Genomic DNA, 22,140 nt, shown 5'->3' with positions numbered 1-22,140 from the left:
GACTATGTCATAAAAAACTAACAATAAAAAAAAAGATCATTATCACATCTGGCATGCTCTGTGAAATTGTTTTTTTTAATGTTAGATTATGTCGTCTGTTCCTATCCGTTTCCACCGCACCACATGAGGCCCATGGAGTTGCCCATGTTAAATGTTGTCAAATTTAAAATGCTCTGTTTTTAGCTATGGTCTGTAGCTCTTTTAAAAGATACTAAATGAGGGACCTGCAATGTCTTATGTTGTTTAATTTGGAGTTATTGTTGTGTTGTGTCATCCCTAATAAGACTAATAACAGTTTAAAACTTTGGTAACAAAAACTAAGTAATATTCAACATTTATCCCAAGTCCGATTTTGAGATATCTTTGTGAAAATAATGTTTTAGAGTTCCAAAAGCTTCTCCCAGTTGTCAATTACAGAAGAGCAGGCAGTTATATTCATCATGGCTGAACCGTTTGGTTTGTAATAGAGGTATTTCAGTGACATGAGGGTTTTTGATATTATTTGAATGCCAGATGCTTTGAAAACAAGACATTTTTTCTTTCCTTTCTTTCTCTCTTCCTTTTCTGTTGTGGATTTGAACTGAATTACTAACCCCCTCCAATTAAAACAGTTCCATTGTATAAACCATAGGGTGCAGAGATGGATGGATGACACTGCTCGAAATAGTTTGCCAGCAGAGGGTGATCTTGTGTCAACTTGACTTAACACATGCCCTTATAACCCCTCGGTAAATAAGTTAATCTTATGTTTGCAGAAGTGGCTTCACAATACAATAAGAGATAACATATAGACTCGGTTACTCAAAAATTCTCGAGATTGAAAAGCTCAAAAAACACAATAAAGGACTGGAGTTGTACCACGTGTGGATAACCAACGATCTGGTGACGGAATAGCTGAAGACTAGAGCTAAAGTACTCAGTGCACAGCAGCACCACAGGTGAGTCGAGTGAGCAATCAGCCAGCCGTCACAGGAAGTCCATGACACAGCACCAGGAACACGGGAAGGACTCACAAAACAGAAACATGACAACAAAAACACACATCCAATCGACAACTAAAAATCTGTGGAATCACAAGCTCGCTTTCCACCCTGTCATTACCTTATTGGAGTCCCTGCCTGATGTGAGATGTGCTTGTGCAAACGCTGTGGCGTAAACATAGATCTGCAAAACTTTGATATTGGTAACACAAAGTCTTTAAGTTTGGTTATTAATGCCATCTGTAAAAAAGATGAAACAATGTTTGTGTAAAGACATCTACCCAGCCTGCAGAAATGGGCTTATTTTATGTTTCAGGGCATTCAGATTTAGTTACAGAGTATCTTTCTCTTTACCAATATTTAATTAGTCTTTTAATACATTTTCAAGCAGGTCGTACAGAATATCTGGAGGAACGGAAAATTTGATTGATATTTGTAAATAATTATGTTAGATACAGTTAATTTTGCAGACCAGATCCATGGTGGCAATGTACATTGCAAGGTTATCTGAGCATGTGCGTCTTTTGAAAGAGGGGTTCAGGAACTTTTGAAACATGGCATAGAATTCCATGTCGCCCTGCACTCTCATTACACATTGTACAGCTGTACAACACTACACATTATAACATAAGGACAGTATTAATGGAGAAGACACTGCTTCTAATCACAGACGGATGGACTTTGCTGGCCACAAATGCTTACGTGACAGTCACAGCTCACTGCAATCCAGACTCAGGGTAACTTGACATTTAGGTCCAGTGTGCTAAGGAGTACAAACAAGTAGAGTAAGTAACACTGATCATAATTCACAATGTTTTTCAGGGAAATCCTTCAAATTAATGTGGATGTCAATTAAACATGTACCACCCACTTAAACATGCTGGTTTGCTGCAGACTAAGCACACATAGCAACAGCAATCAATGCCCTCAGCAGGGCAAAGTGCCACTAGAAAAACTGTTTTGGAACACAACAAAAAGCCTAAGGCATTGGCCTTCAAAATCCCCGGATCCCAGTTTGATCAAGACAGGAATTTGTCTGAACAAGCTCGGTCCACAGAGGCCCAGCCCACAGGACCCAAAGGATCTGTTGCCAGACACCACAAAACACCCCGTGAGGTTCATTCTCTAATGGTTAAAGAGCTGTTGTGACAGCAAGTGGGACCGACACAAGATGGCTTTAATGTTGTGGCCGATTTGTGTATATCACACCCACTTCTCCATATCATATTCCACATAAGATATCGGAGATTGGTGCGCTTGTTTTTAACCACAGGGACGTTTTCCAGCTTCGAGTGTTGTAGCTCTGTCCACAGCTGACACGGATTTGGTCCTCTTTAAACTTTAACTCTCGTTGGCCCCTTGTTGTGAACACAGATTCTTGGTGCATGTCGGGCCTTGCTAAGTAATATAGCGATGTAGCTGCAGATAAGTCTGCCGTAGTAGCACACAGGCAATAAACATCAGTTCCGGGCCAAATACAATGGCATATTATGAACTTGGGAAATGAGTGAATAACCCATATTTTAACTTAGCTATTCATTCAGCCACATTTATCTAAATCATTTAACAAGATGAAATATAATCATTTTAACACAAATACAACAACACTTACAACTGTCTACTGTATATATTGTCTATTCTTTAACGTGGCAAATTATTGTGATGTTGTGCTTTTTTCCAGCAGACTTAAGAATTTTCAATGACGATACAAAGCTTTGTTTTAGGTACAGTTATGCTTCTTGTTGGCAGGTGTTGCAGCCCTGGACTCCGAAGTGTCAGGAAAGATAGGTCTGAGAGCTGTTATCTATTACTTCTCAACAACCATCATTGCAGTTATTCTTGGTGAGTTTGTTTTTTAAAATCTATTTAACCTTTATGATGCAAGTTACCATAATTGGTCCCTTGTGCACGCTTTAAAAACGGAACCCCAACATGCCATGGCAATAGAATAAAGTCAGGGGACTTTCTCCAACCAATCAGCAAGGGTCAGACTACTTCCAAATAGGTTATTTCGTACACTCTGATCACTCAAGAATTAGCTAGAAGAAATCCCAGTAAGTAAAAAAAATGTCTTTAATAGCTGACAAATCCCAGTCAAGGGTTGAAGCTTTAAATTTCCAAGTATTTGAGTAAGTGTTCTTTAAAGGATTAAAGACATTTCTTCAATTCTTGTTTGTATCAGCAGTTTGTTATTTTGGAATCAAAAAGTGTTCTTTACTGTTTTGGATTCTGGAGAAACATGTCTGTCAGTTCTGACAATCTAAACTAAAATGACTGTAAATCATCATTGAAGTGTACTAAGTGATGTCATTCTTTACAGGAATTATTTTGGTGATGACTATCAAACCGGGAGTTTCTCAGGAAGCTGAGCACATTGACAGAACTGGGACCACTCCCAATGTTACTACAGTTGACACACTCTTAGACCTCATCAGGTGAACCCCTCGCCATGTGAAGCTGAAAATGATTGTGTTTGAATGAACTGCTGTGGCATGCGTCTCACAGGTAGTTAAATTAACATTCCTGCGGTGTTCAGTCAGTAGTCATTAGTCCTAATCTTAAACATGGTATAGGTAACACTCATACATCTGTAGGAGTGATGGAATTCTGTCACACTGACTCACTTTATTCAGGGTTAGATCTCTGCTTTGATAGCATCACTCCTTAGACTGATGGTCACTGATGCCAGCAAGATCATATTCTATCAGGTTAATGGAAAGGTGCACATGTCTGAAAGAGGCCATAGCCCCTTGCACAGGGACAGGAACGTCTTGATGTTTTGTACAATTGGAGCCAACAGTGTCATCTCTATTACACTAAACTGAACAAATAGAAAGCGACTCAAATTATCCAATCAAATAAACCATGTAGAGTCGAAAGTGGAGTTATATGGTTAAACCTTCCTAAAAATGTTTGTGAATTAGAAATTGTTACATCTAAAATAAAAATATTGAAACTTATTGGAGTAAACAGGAAGGGACATATGCCTTTATATGATTCAACAGATTTTAGTATAGGTTAGACAGCATGTGGTGAAATCCTAATTCTTCTCAACTTTCCTATTGCTATCTCAGGAGAGGACAGCTGCAAAAAAAATGATTTTAAGAGTTGTGCTCAATTTGAAAAACTCTTTTATCACAACTTCTTTATGGATGTGAAAATGGTTCCCTTCTAGACATTTTGACTTGATTAAGGAATCATCTCTATGACCAACCTATCAGGAAATGATTGTGGCATACATCATTATCCTTTATCGAACCCAAATTTAGTCTCTTCTCATTAACAGAAACATGTTTCCTGAAAATCTGGTTCAGGCTTGCTTTCAGCAGGTAAGAGACATTATGCATCCATCATTCTACTTTCAACACCTTTAATAAACAATTTAAATCTACATCAGGCTCTGGAGAGAAAGCAACATGTAGCCATGTGAATGTAATTCTGACATTATGTAATGTGTCCAATTTTACTCCAGTACAAAACTAAGCGCAAAGAGCTGGAGCCTGTGAAAGTTTTAGTCAACACAACCACCACCACCACAACCGCAACTCTCACAACCACCATCGCGGCAGCAGTGGAGGTGAGTGTGCACATTTTCTGTTCATCAACAGTCATGATGATGATGGAACGCCATCTTTTTTTAAGCAAAGCCACACTTACGCAGTAGTTTACCAGTGTCATCTGTTGGACTACATGGAGGGTTTTGATCCATATAAGTTTTTGTGTTTGTGGATTAATTTGCTGCACCTAACTTTCTTGTTTCCACATGTGGCAGCCAGAGTTTGATCTAAATAAAATAGACAACCCAACAATGGGCCTCATTCAAGAACCACTCGTACGAACAGATTTGTTCTTAAGTCATGCGTACAAGTGATTTAAGAGAACTTGCGCATTCAGAACTTTTTTTCGTATTTTGAGTTTTCTTTCAGGTACGAACAGAATTTACGAGTGATCCAGACCTGTCGTTGGTGCATCAGGCGGAACCGCATCAGTTCCTGAACACATGGCTGAACAAGGCCTCAGCAACCTGGATAGCAGTGGGAGGTTAGCAAAAGGGATGAACTTGCAGAATTTTGAGAAACGTTCTACCACCACCAGGATTACCATGTGTCCCTCAGAGGCAGGTAGGTCCGTGACAAAGTCCACAGCGATATGGTACCATGGCCTCTGAGGAACAGGCAGTGGCATCAATTTCCCTGCAGGAAGATGAGGGGACTTGGTGGTGGCGCAGAGGGAACAGGAAGGGATGTACTGGAGAACGTCAGAGGCCAGGTGAGGCCACCAGTATTTCTGTGCAATAAGGTGGGCTGTGCGCTTTGCCTGCATGACCTGTGGAGGTTGATGTGTGTGCCCACCTGATCACTCTGTCACGGAGGTTCAGAGGGATGTATTTCTGGTGGGCTGGGCACTCTGGAGGCACAGGGTACCGCTGTAACTCATGGTCGATATCAACATCGAGGTCCCAGATGGGATTGATGAAGACGCAAGCCGGCAGGATGGTTGTTGGTTCAGTGGACTCCGTGCTCGGTCCGACAAAGCATCAGCCTTAGTGTTACGGCCTCCGGGTCTATAAGAGATGGTAAGGTCAAAGCGTGAAAATAATAGGGCCCAACTGGCTTAACGCGAGTTCAGTCTTTTGGATGTAGAATTTACTACAGGTTACGATGCTTGGTGAGAACTTGGAAAGGTTGGAGTGCTCCCTCGAACCAGTGCCACCACTCCTCGAGTGCCAACTTCACCGCCAGCAGTTCGCGGTCCTCCACGTCATAGTTTCTCTCAGCTGGTGACAGTTTCCTGGGAGAGTAAGTACATGGATGGAGCTTAGGGGGTTTACCTGAACGCTGTGAGAGTACTGCTCCCACATCAGAATCACTGGCATCTACCTCTACCACAAAGGCGAGATTGGGGTCGGGAAGACGCAGGATAGGAACAGTGGTGAAGCGTAGTTTCAGGTTCTCAAAAGGCATCCGAGCACCTGGCGTCTAAACGAGATTCCCCAGCTCACCCTTAAGAAGAGACGTTTAAATGTCGCCACTGGGGGACGCCACTGAACTGAAAGTTCTGATAAAACGGCGGTAAAAGTTGGCTGGAGCTCTTTGACGGACCTTAGGATTGACCAGGAGGTGAATGCTTCGACCTTTACTCAGTCCATTTTCACTCCCTCTGGGCTGCACTCCATTGTCTGATGTTCTGCTTTGGTAAGCGGATTGATACGACTCCGAGGGGGAGAAAGACCAGCTAACAGGTCAATGGCACAATCCCAAGGACAGTGAGGTGGCAGATGAGTGGCTTGGACCTTGCTAAACATAGGTGCTAAATCCTGACAGTCCCTGGGAATTGAAGGATTGGTAGCAGTGGAGGGAAGTGTAACACAAGGCTTTGCGCTAAAGTGCAGGATTTGGAGGCCCACTCTCGGAGACATAACATCAAAATCGTGGGGATACAAGAGGGCGAAGAAGAGGGAAAACCCACCGAGTTCTTCTCCAGACTAATCCCCAAACTGCTTGGCGCCGATCACTTCCCGCATCTAGTTAAAGTTGATCGGCCCACCGCTCCCTTCAGCTGAAGCCGGCCACCGGAGCTAAACCGCGCACCATCCTGGCACGTATCCACCACTTTCAGGATAAAGAACTAATTCTTCCACCATGGCAGACAGCAGCCGCTGGAGTATAAAGGATATAAAGTGCTGATTTTCCCGGATTATACCAGCGAGGTGATGGCCCAGCGTCGCGCCTTCCGAGATGTGATGCAGGCTCTGCGTGATGGAGGTGTGAAACACAGCCTGCGGTACCCAGCCAAGCTCTTTGTTTACTCCCGGGATGATAAGGCGCCCATAATCTTTGCGGACCCGGATGAGGCAGCACGATCCCTGGGAAGGAACAACCTGGGCGAGGGGGAGTGAGCCCATACACTAACACCTTTCACTCAACTCATGACCACACCGGGGTAATATAATTCATACACACAGATCATCTTTATCTGCCTTGCTGTTCTGCCAAACAGAGAAGCTAGCCATTTTGAGGACTCAAAGTTTTGTTGTTAAAAATGCTGTTCGAATTTTTAAACCAGGTGAGATAAGCCTTGGGTCTGCCAACGACATCCATACATACCCCTTTTGCACGCATTTGTACGTGGGTGGGCATTTTGCTTCTTTTGATGAACTGCGGGGAAAATATGAGTTACCACACTCGCACCATTTTCGTTACCTGCAAATCAGATCCAAAACGTTCGATCCAAAATCCCTGATTTCAAAACTCTACCTAAGGAGCATGTGTTTTTCGATTTCTTAAAGAGCCCCCCTGACTCCAGGCATCTCATTACCAGATTTGTGCGTTTGTTTGATGATTGTAACGGGGCTGCCACGGACAGGGTGAGGGAGGCTTGGGAGGGAGAGCTAGGCATTGAGCTGTCTGCAGAAACATGGGAGAAGTATTTGGCTATGATACAATCTTGCTCGGTTAACAGCAGACATCAGCTGATTCAATTCAAAGTTGTTCACCGTCTTCATTACTGCAAACTGAAACTGCACAAGATTGCCCCCTCTGTCTCACTGCTGTGCGACAGGTATAAAGTGTTGGAGGGCACACTGTCTCACACCTTCTGGTTCTGTCCCTTGCTGACTGGACTCTGGGACAAAATATTCAACTGGTTTTCCAAGGCCTATAAGAGACCCTTCCAACCGGAGGCTGAACTTGCCATCTTTGGCTGCTCACAGACTACAGCAGGCCTACCTGCAGCAACACAGCAGTCTCTGATGCTGGGGATGACTGTTGCAAAAAGGCTAATCCTACTGGAGTGGAAGTCCACGTCTCCCCCTTGCTTTCAGAGGTGGTTGGCTGATATGGCTTCCGTCATACAGATGGAAAGACTCAGGTTCACAAGGACTAATTCCGGAAATTAGTCCTTGTGAACCTGAGTTCACAATGGAAAAGTTTCTGGCTATTTGGGGCCCCTTCCTTGCTTCCCTGGATGAGACCAGAACAGATGACCAGTAACTGGTAGCTTTACTGCATATTTGTTTAACACTCATTTATGTGTATGTGTGCGTACTAATGTCACAGGTATCTTTTTCTAATTTCATTGTGCGTGTCTGAGCCGGGGTGTTGTTACTGTTGTTGTTATTGTTATGTCTGTTCTCCTTTTTAAATGAAAAAAAAATTAAAAAAAAAATTAAAAAAATAAAAATAAAAATAGCCACAGTGTGGGTGCTAGGAGATAGTGAGGGAAATTTCATGTTTCTCTCCCTCCAGTGGATGGTGGGAGTGTTCTTGGTGAGCCATGGTGATCCAAGAACCAGAGGGTGACGAGAGCGAAGAAAAACAAAGAGGGAGAGGTGCTCGTGGTGGTTCCCCATCATGAGCTTGATGGGACCAATGAAGTGGATCACGGAACTCCGACTGAGAGGTTTCCCATTAATGGCCTGGACAGCAATCGGAGTCGGAAGCCGATGGAAGGGCAGGTGGAGTCGACAAGCCAGTCCTGGAGAGATGAGATTGCCAAATCGACTAAGGCTAAGACATGAAAGCAAAAATTACCAGCACGCACAGCCATTGGAAATAAAGACTGTTCAGAGCAGTAAATAGGTGGAAAACCCACCACGGGGTCGGCGACCCCTCTAAGTTCGGGAGACATTAGGGCAAGCAGGCAGGAGATGATTCCCCTCACCGCAGTATGGGCACAAACCCCGCTCTATCTGGCGCTGATACTCCGCTGCAGACAGTCTGCCGTGTTCCACCTACACTATCCATGTATGTATTGACTCCTCTAACAAGGTCAATGGGAAGTGTAACCAGCTGCGTCATTACTGACTTGTTACTTTTGGATGCCTTAGCGCGTCGGGTTCTTGGAAGAGAGCGTGTGTTCCGAGATCGTGTAGATATCCTTGCGGAGACAGACGAATGGCTGACATCACGATTTATATTGCCAAGGACTGTGCTGCTGTAAATATGCAGCTTGCTAGAGCCACAACTCCAGAGAGAAACACGCCAATCAAACCCAATTCCACCACACGCCCAGGTCCTCACCACCCTTGGATTTTTGGCCATGGGAATCTTTCAGAGGGAGATTGGAGACAGATCGGGGGTGTCCCAGTCCTCTGTGAGTCATGCGTTCCCCTTGGTCATCAAAACTCTCATCAGTTTATCACCCATGGTACATCAAATTCCCATACGCCGCTGTCGAACAAGAACAAAATAAGAGGGACTTTCATGCCATGGCTGGACTGCCAAATAAAATCGGAGCAATAGTCTGCACACACATATATGCATCAAAGCATCCGTGCCTATTGCTTCACTTCAATCTCAGAGCCCCTAAAGTTGTTATTTTTGCGCCTTGATGCCATTCTCATGACTCAACACTCAACACTTCCTGGCACACTTAAAATGCACGGGTGGCATTCATCATGTTTACGCAGGTCGTTTACACACTTTTCCAAAAATAAGAGCATTTGTTGAATCTGGCGCGGCGTGTTCGTACCAGAACTTCATGCGAAAAAAGTGAGAGAAATTTAGAATAAGAATACGAAAATGTTCTTGCATGAGGCCCATATATCTGCAGAGGTCATTGATGGGTCTTTAGAGACAGTTAATGTGGGTGTAAAAACAGCTTCCTGGTCTGGTCTTGGAGAACTGATTAAATCCCTTTGTGTCTTCTCTTGGCAGAACATCACGAAGGACTATAAAATCGTCGGAGCATATTCAGATGGAATCAATGTGTTGGGCCTTATCGTGTTCTGTGTTGCTTTTGGTCTCGTCATTGGAAAGATGGGAGAAAAGGGTCGAATCCTCCTGGAATTTTTTGATGCACTGAATGAAGCAACCATGAAACTGGTCCAGATAATTATGTGGTATGTAGAAAAGATGGACTTCCAGCTAAAGCTTTGCACACACTTTGGATTTTTTTTTTATCAAGTTTTTTAATTTGGAACTTATCCCAGCTGCCATTGGGTGAGAGGCCAGGTGCATCCTAGACATGTCACCAGGGACACACAGAGACAAACACACTCACTCCTAGGGACAATTTAGAGTCACCAATCAACCTAACATGCATGTTTTTGGGCAGTGTGAGGAAGCCGGAGTACCCAGAGAGAACCCACGCCTACGCAAGGAGAACATGCAAACACAGAACCTGAAACCCTTTTTCTGTAAGGTGATGGTGCTAACCACCACACCAATGTGCAGCCAGATCAGGATAATTTTAGAGAAAAATATTTACTCAAGGAATATTTATTAGTTGTTGTCAAGGTTTTCTCTTACATCACAAAGGATCTTACCAGAACTATATCAAAACTCATTGTGCTGAGAAACAGCTATTCACAAATGGACCTTGAGCAAAGTATAACTAAGATACATAATACAATACAGCATAGCAAAAAGACATGGTAAATTGGTGCACAGTAGTGCTACACGAGTTGTGGTGATGTACACGAGCTACACAAGTATGCTGGTTTTCTTTCCACATCAGAGAAGCATGTAAGAGTAGAATTTCTTGTTGTGTTCCCAGTCAATTTTTCCTTATTGTAGCATTTCATCGTCCAAACCAGTTGCCCTTTATCTTGACAGGCTAAAACATCACAATTTGCATTCCTATTCTAACCGATTTTTGATCTACTCGTGACCTTCCATGGGCACAGACAGTCACTTAGTCAAAGAAAGCATTTGATCAATTTAAAACAGGCTGCATAGCAGAACTCTGTAGACCTTTGGTGGGCATAATATTCAAATCATTTTCACACTGTCATTCTGAAAAAATTTGCCAATATTCACAAAACTCTCAAATTTGGACTTTTAAAATGTTTTTTTATGTTAATAGACTTATCATTTGAGCTGAAATCCAGCTTTAACTTTATATGCTTTTTCAGCTACATGCCCGTTGGGATCCTGTTCCTTATTGCTGCAAAGATCATTGAGGTGGAAGACTGGGAGATATTCAGGAAGATGGGTCTTTATATGGTCACTGTGCTGAGTGGGTAAGCTGCCCCATTACTTTGTATCCGCCTGTTCCAGACACTGGGATTTATAGTTGGCATTTGGGCCGATTCACCCTCCAGAGATACAGTAAAAGCTGAGCTCTGGGTGAGCACTGATAAGGGCCAAGGACATTTAAAACTGCTCAACCTGCAGACCCAGTAATGAAAGCTTTGCTCATCCCTTTAAATCTAAGCGACATCATTTAAGACTTTACCGTAAATCCCCTCGTGGGTCAAAGGGTGAGCTGAAGGGTCCGAACAGTTTGTTTGACAAGTTCAGGCTTTTTTTAAACAATGCTCACCTTTTCTACTAATGTTCTTCATGCAGCATGCTATCACTGTAAAAACGTTTTGGATGATAAACCTCTATGAAGATGCTTTTTTTTGTAGAATCGGTGTAAGTGAAATCCAATGGGAAGTTAAATGACATCTAAACCGTTACCTTTTAATTCAAAACCTTTTATCAGTTTATGTGCCTTGGCCATTAATTTTGATCACAGACTTCATAAAACCCATGAGAAGTGATGTCATTCAGCCATTAAAGAGTTTCAGGCTGTCATCACACTAGTGAGCATTATTTTTTTTTCAAAGAACTGTACTGAAATTGTTGAAAGAGGGGCATAAAGTCTATATTAAGTATTTTGAAATCTAAATTTTACCTGTAAATCCTGCCTTACAATCTCAAAACCTTTTATACAGTCCTAAAGTAAAACACTTTTAAAGGTTACAATACGATACAATATACTTCAGTGCTGTCAGGTCAGATCAATAAACAGACTTTGGAAAGACACAATGACCTATCTGTAACCAGAGGCACATGTCAGTCAACCAGACAGGAGCATTTACTGTGCAATACCCCTATTACGAAAAAAAGAAGAATTTTGTTAGCAAAACCAATCTGCACAGCCCTTTTCCTTCTCTTGCAGGACAAACCCTTAAACAGAGAGATGATTTTTTGATGCATTTATTTTGATCTTGTACAACTATTAACATGCTCTGTAATGCCTGAAACTGTTTTTTTTTGTCTCAGTCTAGCTATCCACGCCACCATCTGTCTGCCACTCATCTTTTTCATCATTGTGAGGAAGAATCCGTATACATTCACACTGGGAATGGCTCAGGCCCTGGTGACAGCCCTCATGATCTCCTCCAGGTCAGCAACAAAGTCATTTTATTCCCCCCTTCTATCAATCAAAGACCACAAGGTCTAAGACTGCTGTGGGGTTTATTGTCTGCCCCTCATAATGTCTTTCAGCTCCGCTACCCTGCCTGTCACTTTCCGATGTGCTGAGGAGAACAATGGCATTGACAAGAGGATCACCCGCTTCGTGCTCCCGGTGGGTGCCACCATTAACATGGACGGCACGGCCCTGTACGAGGCGGTGGCCGCCATCTTCATCGCGCAGCTGAATGACTATGCTCTGGATGTGGGCCAGATTGTTACCATCAGGTACATCACTGTCACTCAAGGACATGGGAATATAAAACAATAAACTTCATCAATACTATTGACCAAAGCAGACACTTTTTCTCTTATTGTAGAGGCAAAAGGCAACAGGAGATTTCTGACTGCAAATTTAATCTGCATGTTACTCAACATTCCATATTGCTCGAGACACAAAGATGATTTGTTTCAGACCAAGGAGTTTAATGACGAAGAAGACTGAAGACACGTTTTTGTTTGTGCAAAAGAAAAAGGGAACTCTGATACTGAGCCACGTTTCCATGACAACAGGTGAAACCTCTGGGCTTCAGGCAGGATTAAGCAGACATTTGTCCCCTTTTGTTTCACATAATTATTGAATAGAGTCTAAACCAGAGCTCGAGTGAGCAAACCTCTAATAGAATTTGTAATGAACTTGAATACTTGAGTACTTGAGTAACGCTCACCCCACACATGTTACCCCAACATGATCTGACAATGTTTTAAGGAATTACTTGTGATGTCATTATTGTTTAGCTTTTTCAGTCCTCAAGTTGCCCCCATAAATGTTCTTGAAATTGGGGTCGAATGACAGTAGAGGAAAGTTAGCGTTATGCATGTCACAATTATCGGTTAATCGTATAGTGGAGACTAATGGAGATCATGACTAATGGAGATAGTTATGATTATGTTTGCATAATTGGCATAACTGTCTTAATTCACCTGTTTTGGATATAAGATTATTAGTAGGTTAATCCTATATTAGAGGCCTAAACCTAACCTTGTGGTTTTAACTCAGAAACCCTAACCCCCCACAAGGTCGGAGTTAAGTACAAAAGTTATTGGACAGTGGAAAACTTTGGATGGGATGGTCTTACACTCGGCTGTGACTCAGTGATGAGTAGCGATCAAATGAAAGGTTTAAATAAATTTATTGGTGTAAAATAGTCAGAAATGTTTGGTGTACTAAGACTTGGAATAATGTTTGGTTTTTAGACTCGCTGTATCAGGGCAGAACATGACGTGATTTATGATAAGAAATGGGCCTTTCTTATCATCAGTTTAGTTTAACCCTAAATGGGAAGAAAGAGTGAATGAAATGGATCATGTCTTGCTTGTTGAACTTTTGCCAAAGCTACATATCAAACATCAACACCGTGACAAACGTAATGATGCCTCAAGCATCAGCTCATCACAAAGGGAAGCATCAGATGTGTTCTTGTATAGAGATGAGCATCACCATGTAATCCATGAAGCTTTTTGCAACATTTAACATGAAAGCAACTTGAAAGAAAGAAAAAAAGAAGGTGGAGCATGTCTTTGAAGGATGGTGTGCTCCAGCTCCTTTATCAGATTGGAGTTAATTCACTATAGGTGTTAAGTTCTAGGTACTCTAGTAGAAGAACCATTGGACTTGAATATTTTTACAACCGTTTGCTGTCGGTGTGATAAGGTGCCATATTATTTTCTCAAGGGGTCACCTTATAACCCCCCTTGTGTTACTCCTATAAATCTCTTCACTAGAATTCTTCAGAAAACATTACTTTTTTCATCATCTACTAAGAAATTCATGGTTCATCATACTTGTCCTTGTTTCCCCTGCTGAGATGTGAAATTAGAAACACTACTCATCCTGAGACAACTACACAGTCTTCTTTCGACTAAACCTTAGGTGACTAAAGACCCTCTTTATTTATCAAATTCTCTAATTACGCAGATTCTGCATCTCTCACTGAATAAAGCTTAATGCATCTGATGATGTGCTCACTTTTGATCCGCCTGATGCCGTTTTGGATACAACTAACCTAGTTTCCAGAGTGCCATACATGATTTGTCAACAATATTGAATAATAACCTGACAGTGACTTTTGACACTGTCACTTAGCTCTGACGTCAGGCTTCCTACAATCCCAATGCTATTGTATTTTAGCAGTGTTCGTGGAAACTTGAAGTATAGCTGTACTTTTAACAGGGCAACAGTGGTTACAAGTTGAATTCCTTGAAAAAGAGTCAGAAGAGCTGACCAATTCCATCTGGGTGTCATTTCAAAAAGCCACTTCAGGAAGAAGGAAAAAAACCTAAGGAGGTCAGGATTTTTGTACAGAGGAGTTTATCTAGTTTGATTATTGAACCTAAAAATAATAGATTTACATAAAATTACAAGGTCAGACTTTTGTCCCTCTCTGTATATTCAAGTTATATTGTCATCTCTAACGTTCCTACACAATTGAGTTGCTTTATTATGAGAACTATTTCTAAAACTGTGCCTTTTTATTTCAGTATTACAGCAACCGTTGCCAGTATTGGAGCAGCAGGAGTCCCTAATGCTGGGCTTGTCACCATGGTGATAGTCTTGACAGCTGTTGGATTACCTGCAAGTGATGTCACTCTGATAGTGGCTGTCGATTGGCTGCTGTAAGTGCTTGTTTATCTTTTCTATGACAAAACCAGGCCTGCGCAATATCAGAAAACATCCAATAACATTTGCCTCAGGGAGGAAGGCAAATGTGGGCCCTAAGAAAGGGCAATGAGGGTCCCTGCATGAGCATCTACGCAGATACTCCATTTTTCCTGGTCAGACATAAATATCTGTGATGTAACTCTTTCCTTCGTACATATTAGATTCAATATTTTTTATATAGTGCCAATTCACAGCAAATGTCATCTGAAGGTACTTAAGTACACAAGTTTACTTGCACTCCAGTTATTACAGTCCCAATTAATCCAGTTCATTATTTATCCAGTCCAGTTACATCAAATTCAGTATAATTTGATCTGCATAATGTCATTTTTGTCAAACATTGAGAAGCTCAGGTAAGCAAATTAATAAATTGATTCACCTTATTCGTTCATTTTTAAAAAATGAAATCCTGCTTTTTTCTATTTATCCCATCTCATATTTCACTAATAACCTTTACATGCACAGCAGAATTATGTAGCAATATCAACCCAAGTAAGACTACTCTGTATAAGACTCTCATGTGAACAGCTTTTTTCTTTTACCATAACCCCCAATAAGTCCTATTCAGATTGAGAAACAATCAAATTAAGCCATGCAGAGTATGCTGATTTTATTCACTTTTTGTTGAGATGTTTACATCTTATTTACAATATTACATCCTATTTCACTGCATCTTCTGGCAGATTCTGCTGCTTTACTACCCACCCAAAGTCACCAGGCCTGCCTTTTTTTTTCTCTTTTTCTTTAAGAATATAGTATTCCACTACTAGGCTATACTAATACAGTCACTGGCCTTCTGCTGTCTTAAATGGAACCGGCTTCTGCAGAGTTCAGTGCCGAACAAGAAGGCTGCAGTAAAAAGAAAAGATTACACACAGACACACTTTTGGGGTGAGGCAGAAACATGAAAATTAATGTTTTGTGTTGTGTGGGATTTAGATACAATAAGGACTTTGAATGGGTGCAGAGATTGCATTGTAATGAGCAGGGATGTCAAACTCCGGTCCTCAATGGCCACTGTCCTGCAGGTTTTAAATGTTTCCCTGCTACAACACACCTGATTCAGATCAATGCCTCGTTAGCTGGTTTGTGCAGAATTGAACAATCTTTTGAAGAGATCAGTTTAATCAGAATCAGGTGTGTTGAAGCAGGGAAACATCTAAAAGCTGCAGGACAGCAGCCCTGGAGCACTGGAGCGTGACATCCCTGGTGTAGAGGGTCATAATGTAGGCACGAGTCATTAACTGGACTATGCTGTGTAACATGTAAATGGGAATGGGACTTCTTTGTCATATCTACAATTTATATATACAACACAATCTGTAAATTGTGTTATGCAGAACATGTGCATGTTGATCACCAGTAACAAATTGAGTTTAGTGACTATAGTTTAAAAAGAAAAGAAACAAAATCAAAGAAACCAAAAATCGGAGTCAAAAATACGGAGCCCCAAAAGGGACATGGAGGGATTTTTTTTTTTTACGAGATCTCGCAAAAAATTTTTCCCACGTCAGTGAACCGGAAGTAAAACAGACACAGCGATGGAGGAGCCTACCCATCATCCGTGGGAGAAGTTTATTGATTTCTGTTTTAGTATTGGCCTAACATATAAAGACATCAAATCCGTTCTTGCACGCAGACATGGCTTTGGCATAAGTGAGAGACATCTGAAATTGCTGTGCCTGTTTTACTTCCGGTTCACTGACGTGAATTGCGAGATCCCGCAATACTTAAAAAAAAAAAATCCCTCCATATCCCTTTAGGGGGCTCCGTACATTTATGCTTTATCAGCCCGACATCTTTTGTTGATCAGTTTTGTAAAATAACAACCTTGTCAGTTTTCCTTTTTTTTTTTTTTTAAAAATTATGTGGCAATGAAGTTGCAGCATTGCCCTTTTTAAAGAATTTACCTTTATTAACATGGCACGTCCTGCGATGGGCATGCATACATCACAACATTAAAACGATATATTGTGCTGTTTGTCCTTCCTTTCTGATTGTAAATGTTAAAGCCAAACGTAAGAGCAATGCTGATTTACTGTAACTGGCGTTTCAGGGACCGGTTCCGCACTATGATCAACGTTCTGGGCGATGCTTACGGAGCCGGCATTGTTCAGAAACTATCCAAGAGGGAACTAGAGAGGATTGATCTGATATCAGACGTGGACGTCGCCAACCCGTTTGCTCTGGAAGCAACTATGGACGACGAGGAGTGCGAGAAGAAATCTTACGTCAATGGAGGCTTCACTGTTGACAAGACGGATGCAATCTCCTTCACGGAGACCTCCCAGTTTTAGCCTCCGGCGGGCTCAGAGGAGCAGTAAAAGTGCCCCGCTGCTACGGCTGTAACGTGGAAAACCTTTCATCATGTATCAGCCCCATAAAGAGAGAGACAAACTATCCCATCCAAGCTCTGTCATCAGCAATAGCAGCCTTCATTCAGCTAAGTCAACATAACCTCCCTTCATTTTGGGCATTTATAACAAACTCTAGATATGGTTCAAGTGCTTCCTTACTACACTGAAACTGTGCCAAGTCTGTTTAAGAAAAGTCTGTTTCTTTTGAATAAGACTCACTCAAAGTAAGAGCTGTTTCTGTGTGTGGGTGTGTGTGTGTGTGTGTGTCTGTGTGCATGAGAATGTTCTTTTTGGATGTATCTAGTGTGGGAGTGTGTTTTCTTTTTTTTTTTCCCAAAAGAGAATATATCAGTGTAAACTGAAAATCCCATGATTAGACGATAGTATATAAATGTTTTTAACCTTTTGGGTGGCTGTTGAATATCTATGTTCCATTATGCTTGTATATTGATATTATTGTATATCTACACGTATATTTAAATTGTGCCAAACGTAAAGATGATTTTTTTTCTTTCTGTTTATTTTTCAACCAAGCTGCATGAGGCAATATGTTAAAGAAATACTAATCGCTGGTTGCAAACTCATTTTTGATGGGAACCTCTGAGACGAAGACCAGTGAAGTCATTGAACACTGTGAAATTTAAAAACAATAACATTTATTGATGTATTTTAAAATATCAACAGATATAAATTGTGTCTTTGCTTCTGCAATGCGGGGAAAGCTTACAACATACTCCAAAATGCACGTATTCAAGCCCTATGTAAAATGCTTAAGCAATGTTGTTGGAGCATCGATGTGTCTTTCCAAGTGCTTTTTTCCCAATTTAACAACCATATTTTGTAATGTGGTCTGAAATCAAAATGTGTTCAAATGCTCGTAAAGCAGTGTTGGCTCACTGATTACAAAAAGTCTCGTCATTAACATGTTTGTTCAGGGGAACGATAGTACATGAGCATCTGAACATCCTTCAGTTGCTTCTATGCAAAGGTTAACCTTCATCAAAGACTGGATTAGACATGTTTCCTCTCACTGAATTGAAATAACTTTGTAACCTCTAACCAAACAATATGGTGTTCATTCCATCTATTTGCATCAGCAGCGTATACACGAGTGAAATCATCATACCTCCTTCACTTTTCAACTGATTTTCTTAAGATGTTCGTTTGTTAAAAATGCCAAGTGTGTACTTATTATAGGATGCTTGGCTGAACTTTTCACAATTAACTTGAAATAATACGAGTCTTTAAGCTAAACAGCGCTAAAGACTTCCGGCCTTTAGAGTGAACTGCAAAAAAGCATCACCAATTATCAGCTTTGACTTCATCTTTCATAGTTTCATTTTTGGTTTGGTTCTGCAAAATATAATCCATAAAAAAACATCATTAAAAAATGTCATCAGCACTTTACGCAGTAATTAAGACTTGATCTGAGAAACTGGTGTAATAGTTCACCAGCTAGATCTGCTTTATTTTAATTTCTGTGTAAAGCATGAATTCCCTGTCACCATCTCAGAAGCCTAACAAAGTGGCAGGATACTGTGTAAACAAGACATTTCAGACAGCAAGTTAAAATATCAACTCAAACATGGACCTGAAAATGTTTTTTTTTAATTCATTAATTCATTTTTTTACCTGGTTGAATTGTGACAAATCTAAGGGAAAAAAAATTGAAGGCGTCATAGTAAGGTTTTTTTGGCCGCTATCTTCTGCCAGAACCATTTTAATACACCTATGCATCAATTCTAGAAACCTCTGGAACTTCAAATGAAGCACCTTTCTCCTAAAAGATATACAGTCATTTTGCATTTTGATTATTGCAGTGGAGATTGCCGGTCCAAAAATCTCAATTCTGTATTTAGCTGTTTTCAGATGTAGTGACTTCAAAGGCAGCAGCATAAGAATAATATCATTTCAATACCTGGAAGAGACCACTCCTGTTTTAGTATAACATAGAAATGACCATTCAGACTGACTGATTTGATTTGCAGTGACCCTTCTCTGTTATGGAGAGAAAAATGCCCCCACAGAATAACAGAGACTTTGGATCTCCTCACTGTAGGTAAGGTTCATTAGTTCAGATTTTGCCTTTAAATTGTCACTGACTTGTATGTATGATTTTGGTTTTCTTGCAACCTTATTAAGGTGTTTTACTGTAACTTGTCTGCAAGTATTTTGGAGAGTCTAGAGGGAGACTAATGTTCACAGAATTGTCTGTAGATTTGATTGATGATGTTTAATCGTCTCACACATGCCAAACCTGGTTAAGGTTATTCAAAAATGAAACAGGCAGGGCTAGGAATCAGAACTGTATTGTCAGATAGTGGATCTTTGAATTATATGTGAAAATGTGGTGTTATAAATTCCACAGGAGGTGATCGGGATCATGGATGTGCTGATGAGCAGCACGGAACTGTCGACAGAGACAGGAGAAAAATCACAGGAGTTTCAGTGAGTGGAAAAAGGTCGCTTAAAAAAGAATTCTCAACCAAAGATTGTCATAGTATAGTGTTGGTAAAGATTGCTACAACATGAAGCAAACAGATTTATCTAAATCAAAGCCATTTATTCATTTTGAATGTGTTGAATCAGCTGAAAACAATAATCAGGAAAATTCAGTTAATGAGTTTTAATCAGAAATAAAATACTGAACGATCATTTCTATTATGAGAGAAATAACTATACGCTTAAAATCATCAAAGTTTAAACTCAGTATCATTGGATTTCAGAGTGACAGACAAAACAAACAATATGGACATTCAATAGATTAGATGACGAGAGAAGAACTGATTTGGGATTGCTAAAAGGAGAAAATGATATCTCATTGCTAGTCTTAGTTCTGAGTTGACATCGTGGCCAGAGGAGGCTGTAAAATTAAAGCTCAATTATTTTCTGACAGAAGAGAAGAAGAATCTTCTGGAACCAGTGATGTGTTTTATGTACGTTTTGCTAAGTTCGCCATCACCTTTTGACAGTACGAATGTTGGCCTGATGATGACAGTATAGGTGCCATAAAGTGCCACAGTGTCAAAGACAGTAGATGCGTTGCCATAAATGTCTGCAGTAAGTATGCTAATGCTCTGTATCGCCATTGTTATTTAAGATGGCCACAACAGAACTGTGGTCTTGCGCTCTTTTATAAATGTGTGTCTGCCTGTAACTTCGAGTTGTGTATTTGACTCCATGAAGAAGCTGCATACTATTAGGCCTGTGCATATGCGTCCTTCAGCTTGGAACAAGTTTAAGTTGTTCACGTGGGGACTCCACGTGAAACTCCTGTACATGACATGGGATTGATAACAATATCACAAAGTCTTCTTTAAAGTCCGAGTGAAGCATCTCTTAAATCTCTAAAAATGCAAAACACAAGACTCTTCTTAGCCATCACATGCTAAAGTTAGCTAGGAGATCTATGTGATTTGTACATATACCTGTTTTATGTGCATTTTACAGTTTGCCCGTAATAACAGGGTGAAAGCAAAGAAAATCTGAACTCATCTTCAATATTGCAAAGATTTGATGTGCTGTTAAGGTGAATTTGGCATAAAGCCAAATGCTAACTTTGTGAGTAAGTGATGATGTACATTGGTTTTACCATCTGCTGAGGAGGTGGAAAAAAAGCTTCTGACCAACCAGTTCTTTGCATTCACATTGGGGAAAGTGTTTCAACCTCACAGCAGTGAAACGGTTGCAAAAACATAATCTGATCATCAGTATAAAGACAAATGGACCCAAAAATAACTGCGTGGAGGAAAAGACTGACACCGCATTTTTTTGTGAAATTTTCATGAAAGGACAGTTGCTTTGCAAATATCAGACAACAAAGTCCGTATTCAGAGTTAAAGAAAAAACTTTGTTTCACTCCTGTTCTATAACTATGATACTTTTGCAAAAACTACATAAATGTCCATTTTGATTTCAGTTGCTGTTTTGTCACTCTTTTTCATATTACAAGCTACTTGGTTATGTATAGGAAAGCATCATGGCTTTCATCAAAAGACTCTGATCTATGGCATGAATCTTTTTCCTGGATCACTGGATGACAAATGAGTCTCCTTTGCTAAAAAATACAAAACACATTGGACACATGAACCGTGTGACCCACTGAAATAAATTACTTTATGAAAGTTGTGCTGGGTGGCACAAAAAGAAACTGAATTTGGGGTCATCGGCACGAATTCAAAGTTTTCTGTTTTGTGACTGTTTTGTGTTATTTGTCGTGCAAAACAAAAACCTGTAAGATGTTTTTTAGATTTGTGTCCTGCTCCCGAACACCAGTTAAGTGAAGAAATACAGTGGATTTAACAGCAACTGTAAATCTTTTTTCCAGTTTTATTTACATGTAGTTTACAGGTTGTGTTAGGTTTAGCATTATTTCTTTGGAAATTATACGTTGAGCGTTTTTATGCTGAAGGCCATCACCTTTTCACAAGTAGGTCAACATTTTAGAACCCATTGCATCTGAAATGAGGTCTTAATCATGACGACGTCATAATTATCATGTACACTAACAAAAGGGACTTATTTGAAATGAAATATGGATGAAAGAAAGTGCTTGTTTCGTTTTCTATATAAAGCTGAGATAACTTGCAGATCAACTTTCTTTAAAATGTTCTATCCCACATCTGAAAAGCACACAATGATGGCATCCACAAACTCTTTCCCTGTACAGGTAACACTTTGGCACTTCTGGTATATGAAATAACATGTACTACATTATGTGCAAGGAAGCAAATAAAAGACAGCTACTCATTCTTTGTCCTTTTTGTCATTCTGAGTTTCTGATTTATAATTTAAAAAGGTTAAAAAAAATTTAGAACCTCTTCCCATTTCAAAAATGAATTCCAGCCCAAATTCGGCCATCAACTGCCTCAACTGGTTTGGGGGTTGAGAGGAAAGGAAAGAGGAGACAACGAGCACCATGACACCATGACATCCGTCTGTATTTTTTTTTAAAT

The 22,140-nt window shown here is 40.5% G+C and overlaps 1 protein-coding gene across 1 annotated transcript in view; it reads left to right on the top strand.

Moving 5' to 3' along the window:
* The window catches only part of slc1a1 (solute carrier family 1 member 1), a 28,233-nt gene extending 6,299 nt beyond the window's left edge, over nt 1–21,934 (top strand). The window contains exons 3-12 of the mRNA XM_075451041.1: nt 2,730–2,822; nt 3,301–3,415; nt 4,267–4,309; nt 4,453–4,557; nt 9,638–9,822; nt 10,837–10,944; nt 11,975–12,097; nt 12,200–12,394; nt 14,648–14,782; nt 16,885–21,934. Coding sequence (XP_075307156.1) covers nt 2,730–2,822; nt 3,301–3,415; nt 4,267–4,309; nt 4,453–4,557; nt 9,638–9,822; nt 10,837–10,944; nt 11,975–12,097; nt 12,200–12,394; nt 14,648–14,782; nt 16,885–17,125 — 1,343 coding nt within the window. The 3' untranslated portion in view covers nt 17,126–21,934. The remainder of the gene's footprint in view (nt 1–2,729; nt 2,823–3,300; nt 3,416–4,266; nt 4,310–4,452; nt 4,558–9,637; nt 9,823–10,836; nt 10,945–11,974; nt 12,098–12,199; nt 12,395–14,647; nt 14,783–16,884) is intronic.
* Nucleotides 21,935–22,140: the final 206 nt, after the last annotated feature.

The sequence above is a fragment of the Odontesthes bonariensis genome, chromosome 19 (genome assembly GCF_027942865.1).
Source record: "Odontesthes bonariensis isolate fOdoBon6 chromosome 19, fOdoBon6.hap1, whole genome shotgun sequence".
Taxonomy (NCBI): Eukaryota; Metazoa; Chordata; class Actinopteri; order Atheriniformes; family Atherinopsidae; genus Odontesthes; species Odontesthes bonariensis.
Note: the sequence above shows the minus strand (reverse complement) of the source record. Positions and strands in the feature narration are given on the sequence as shown.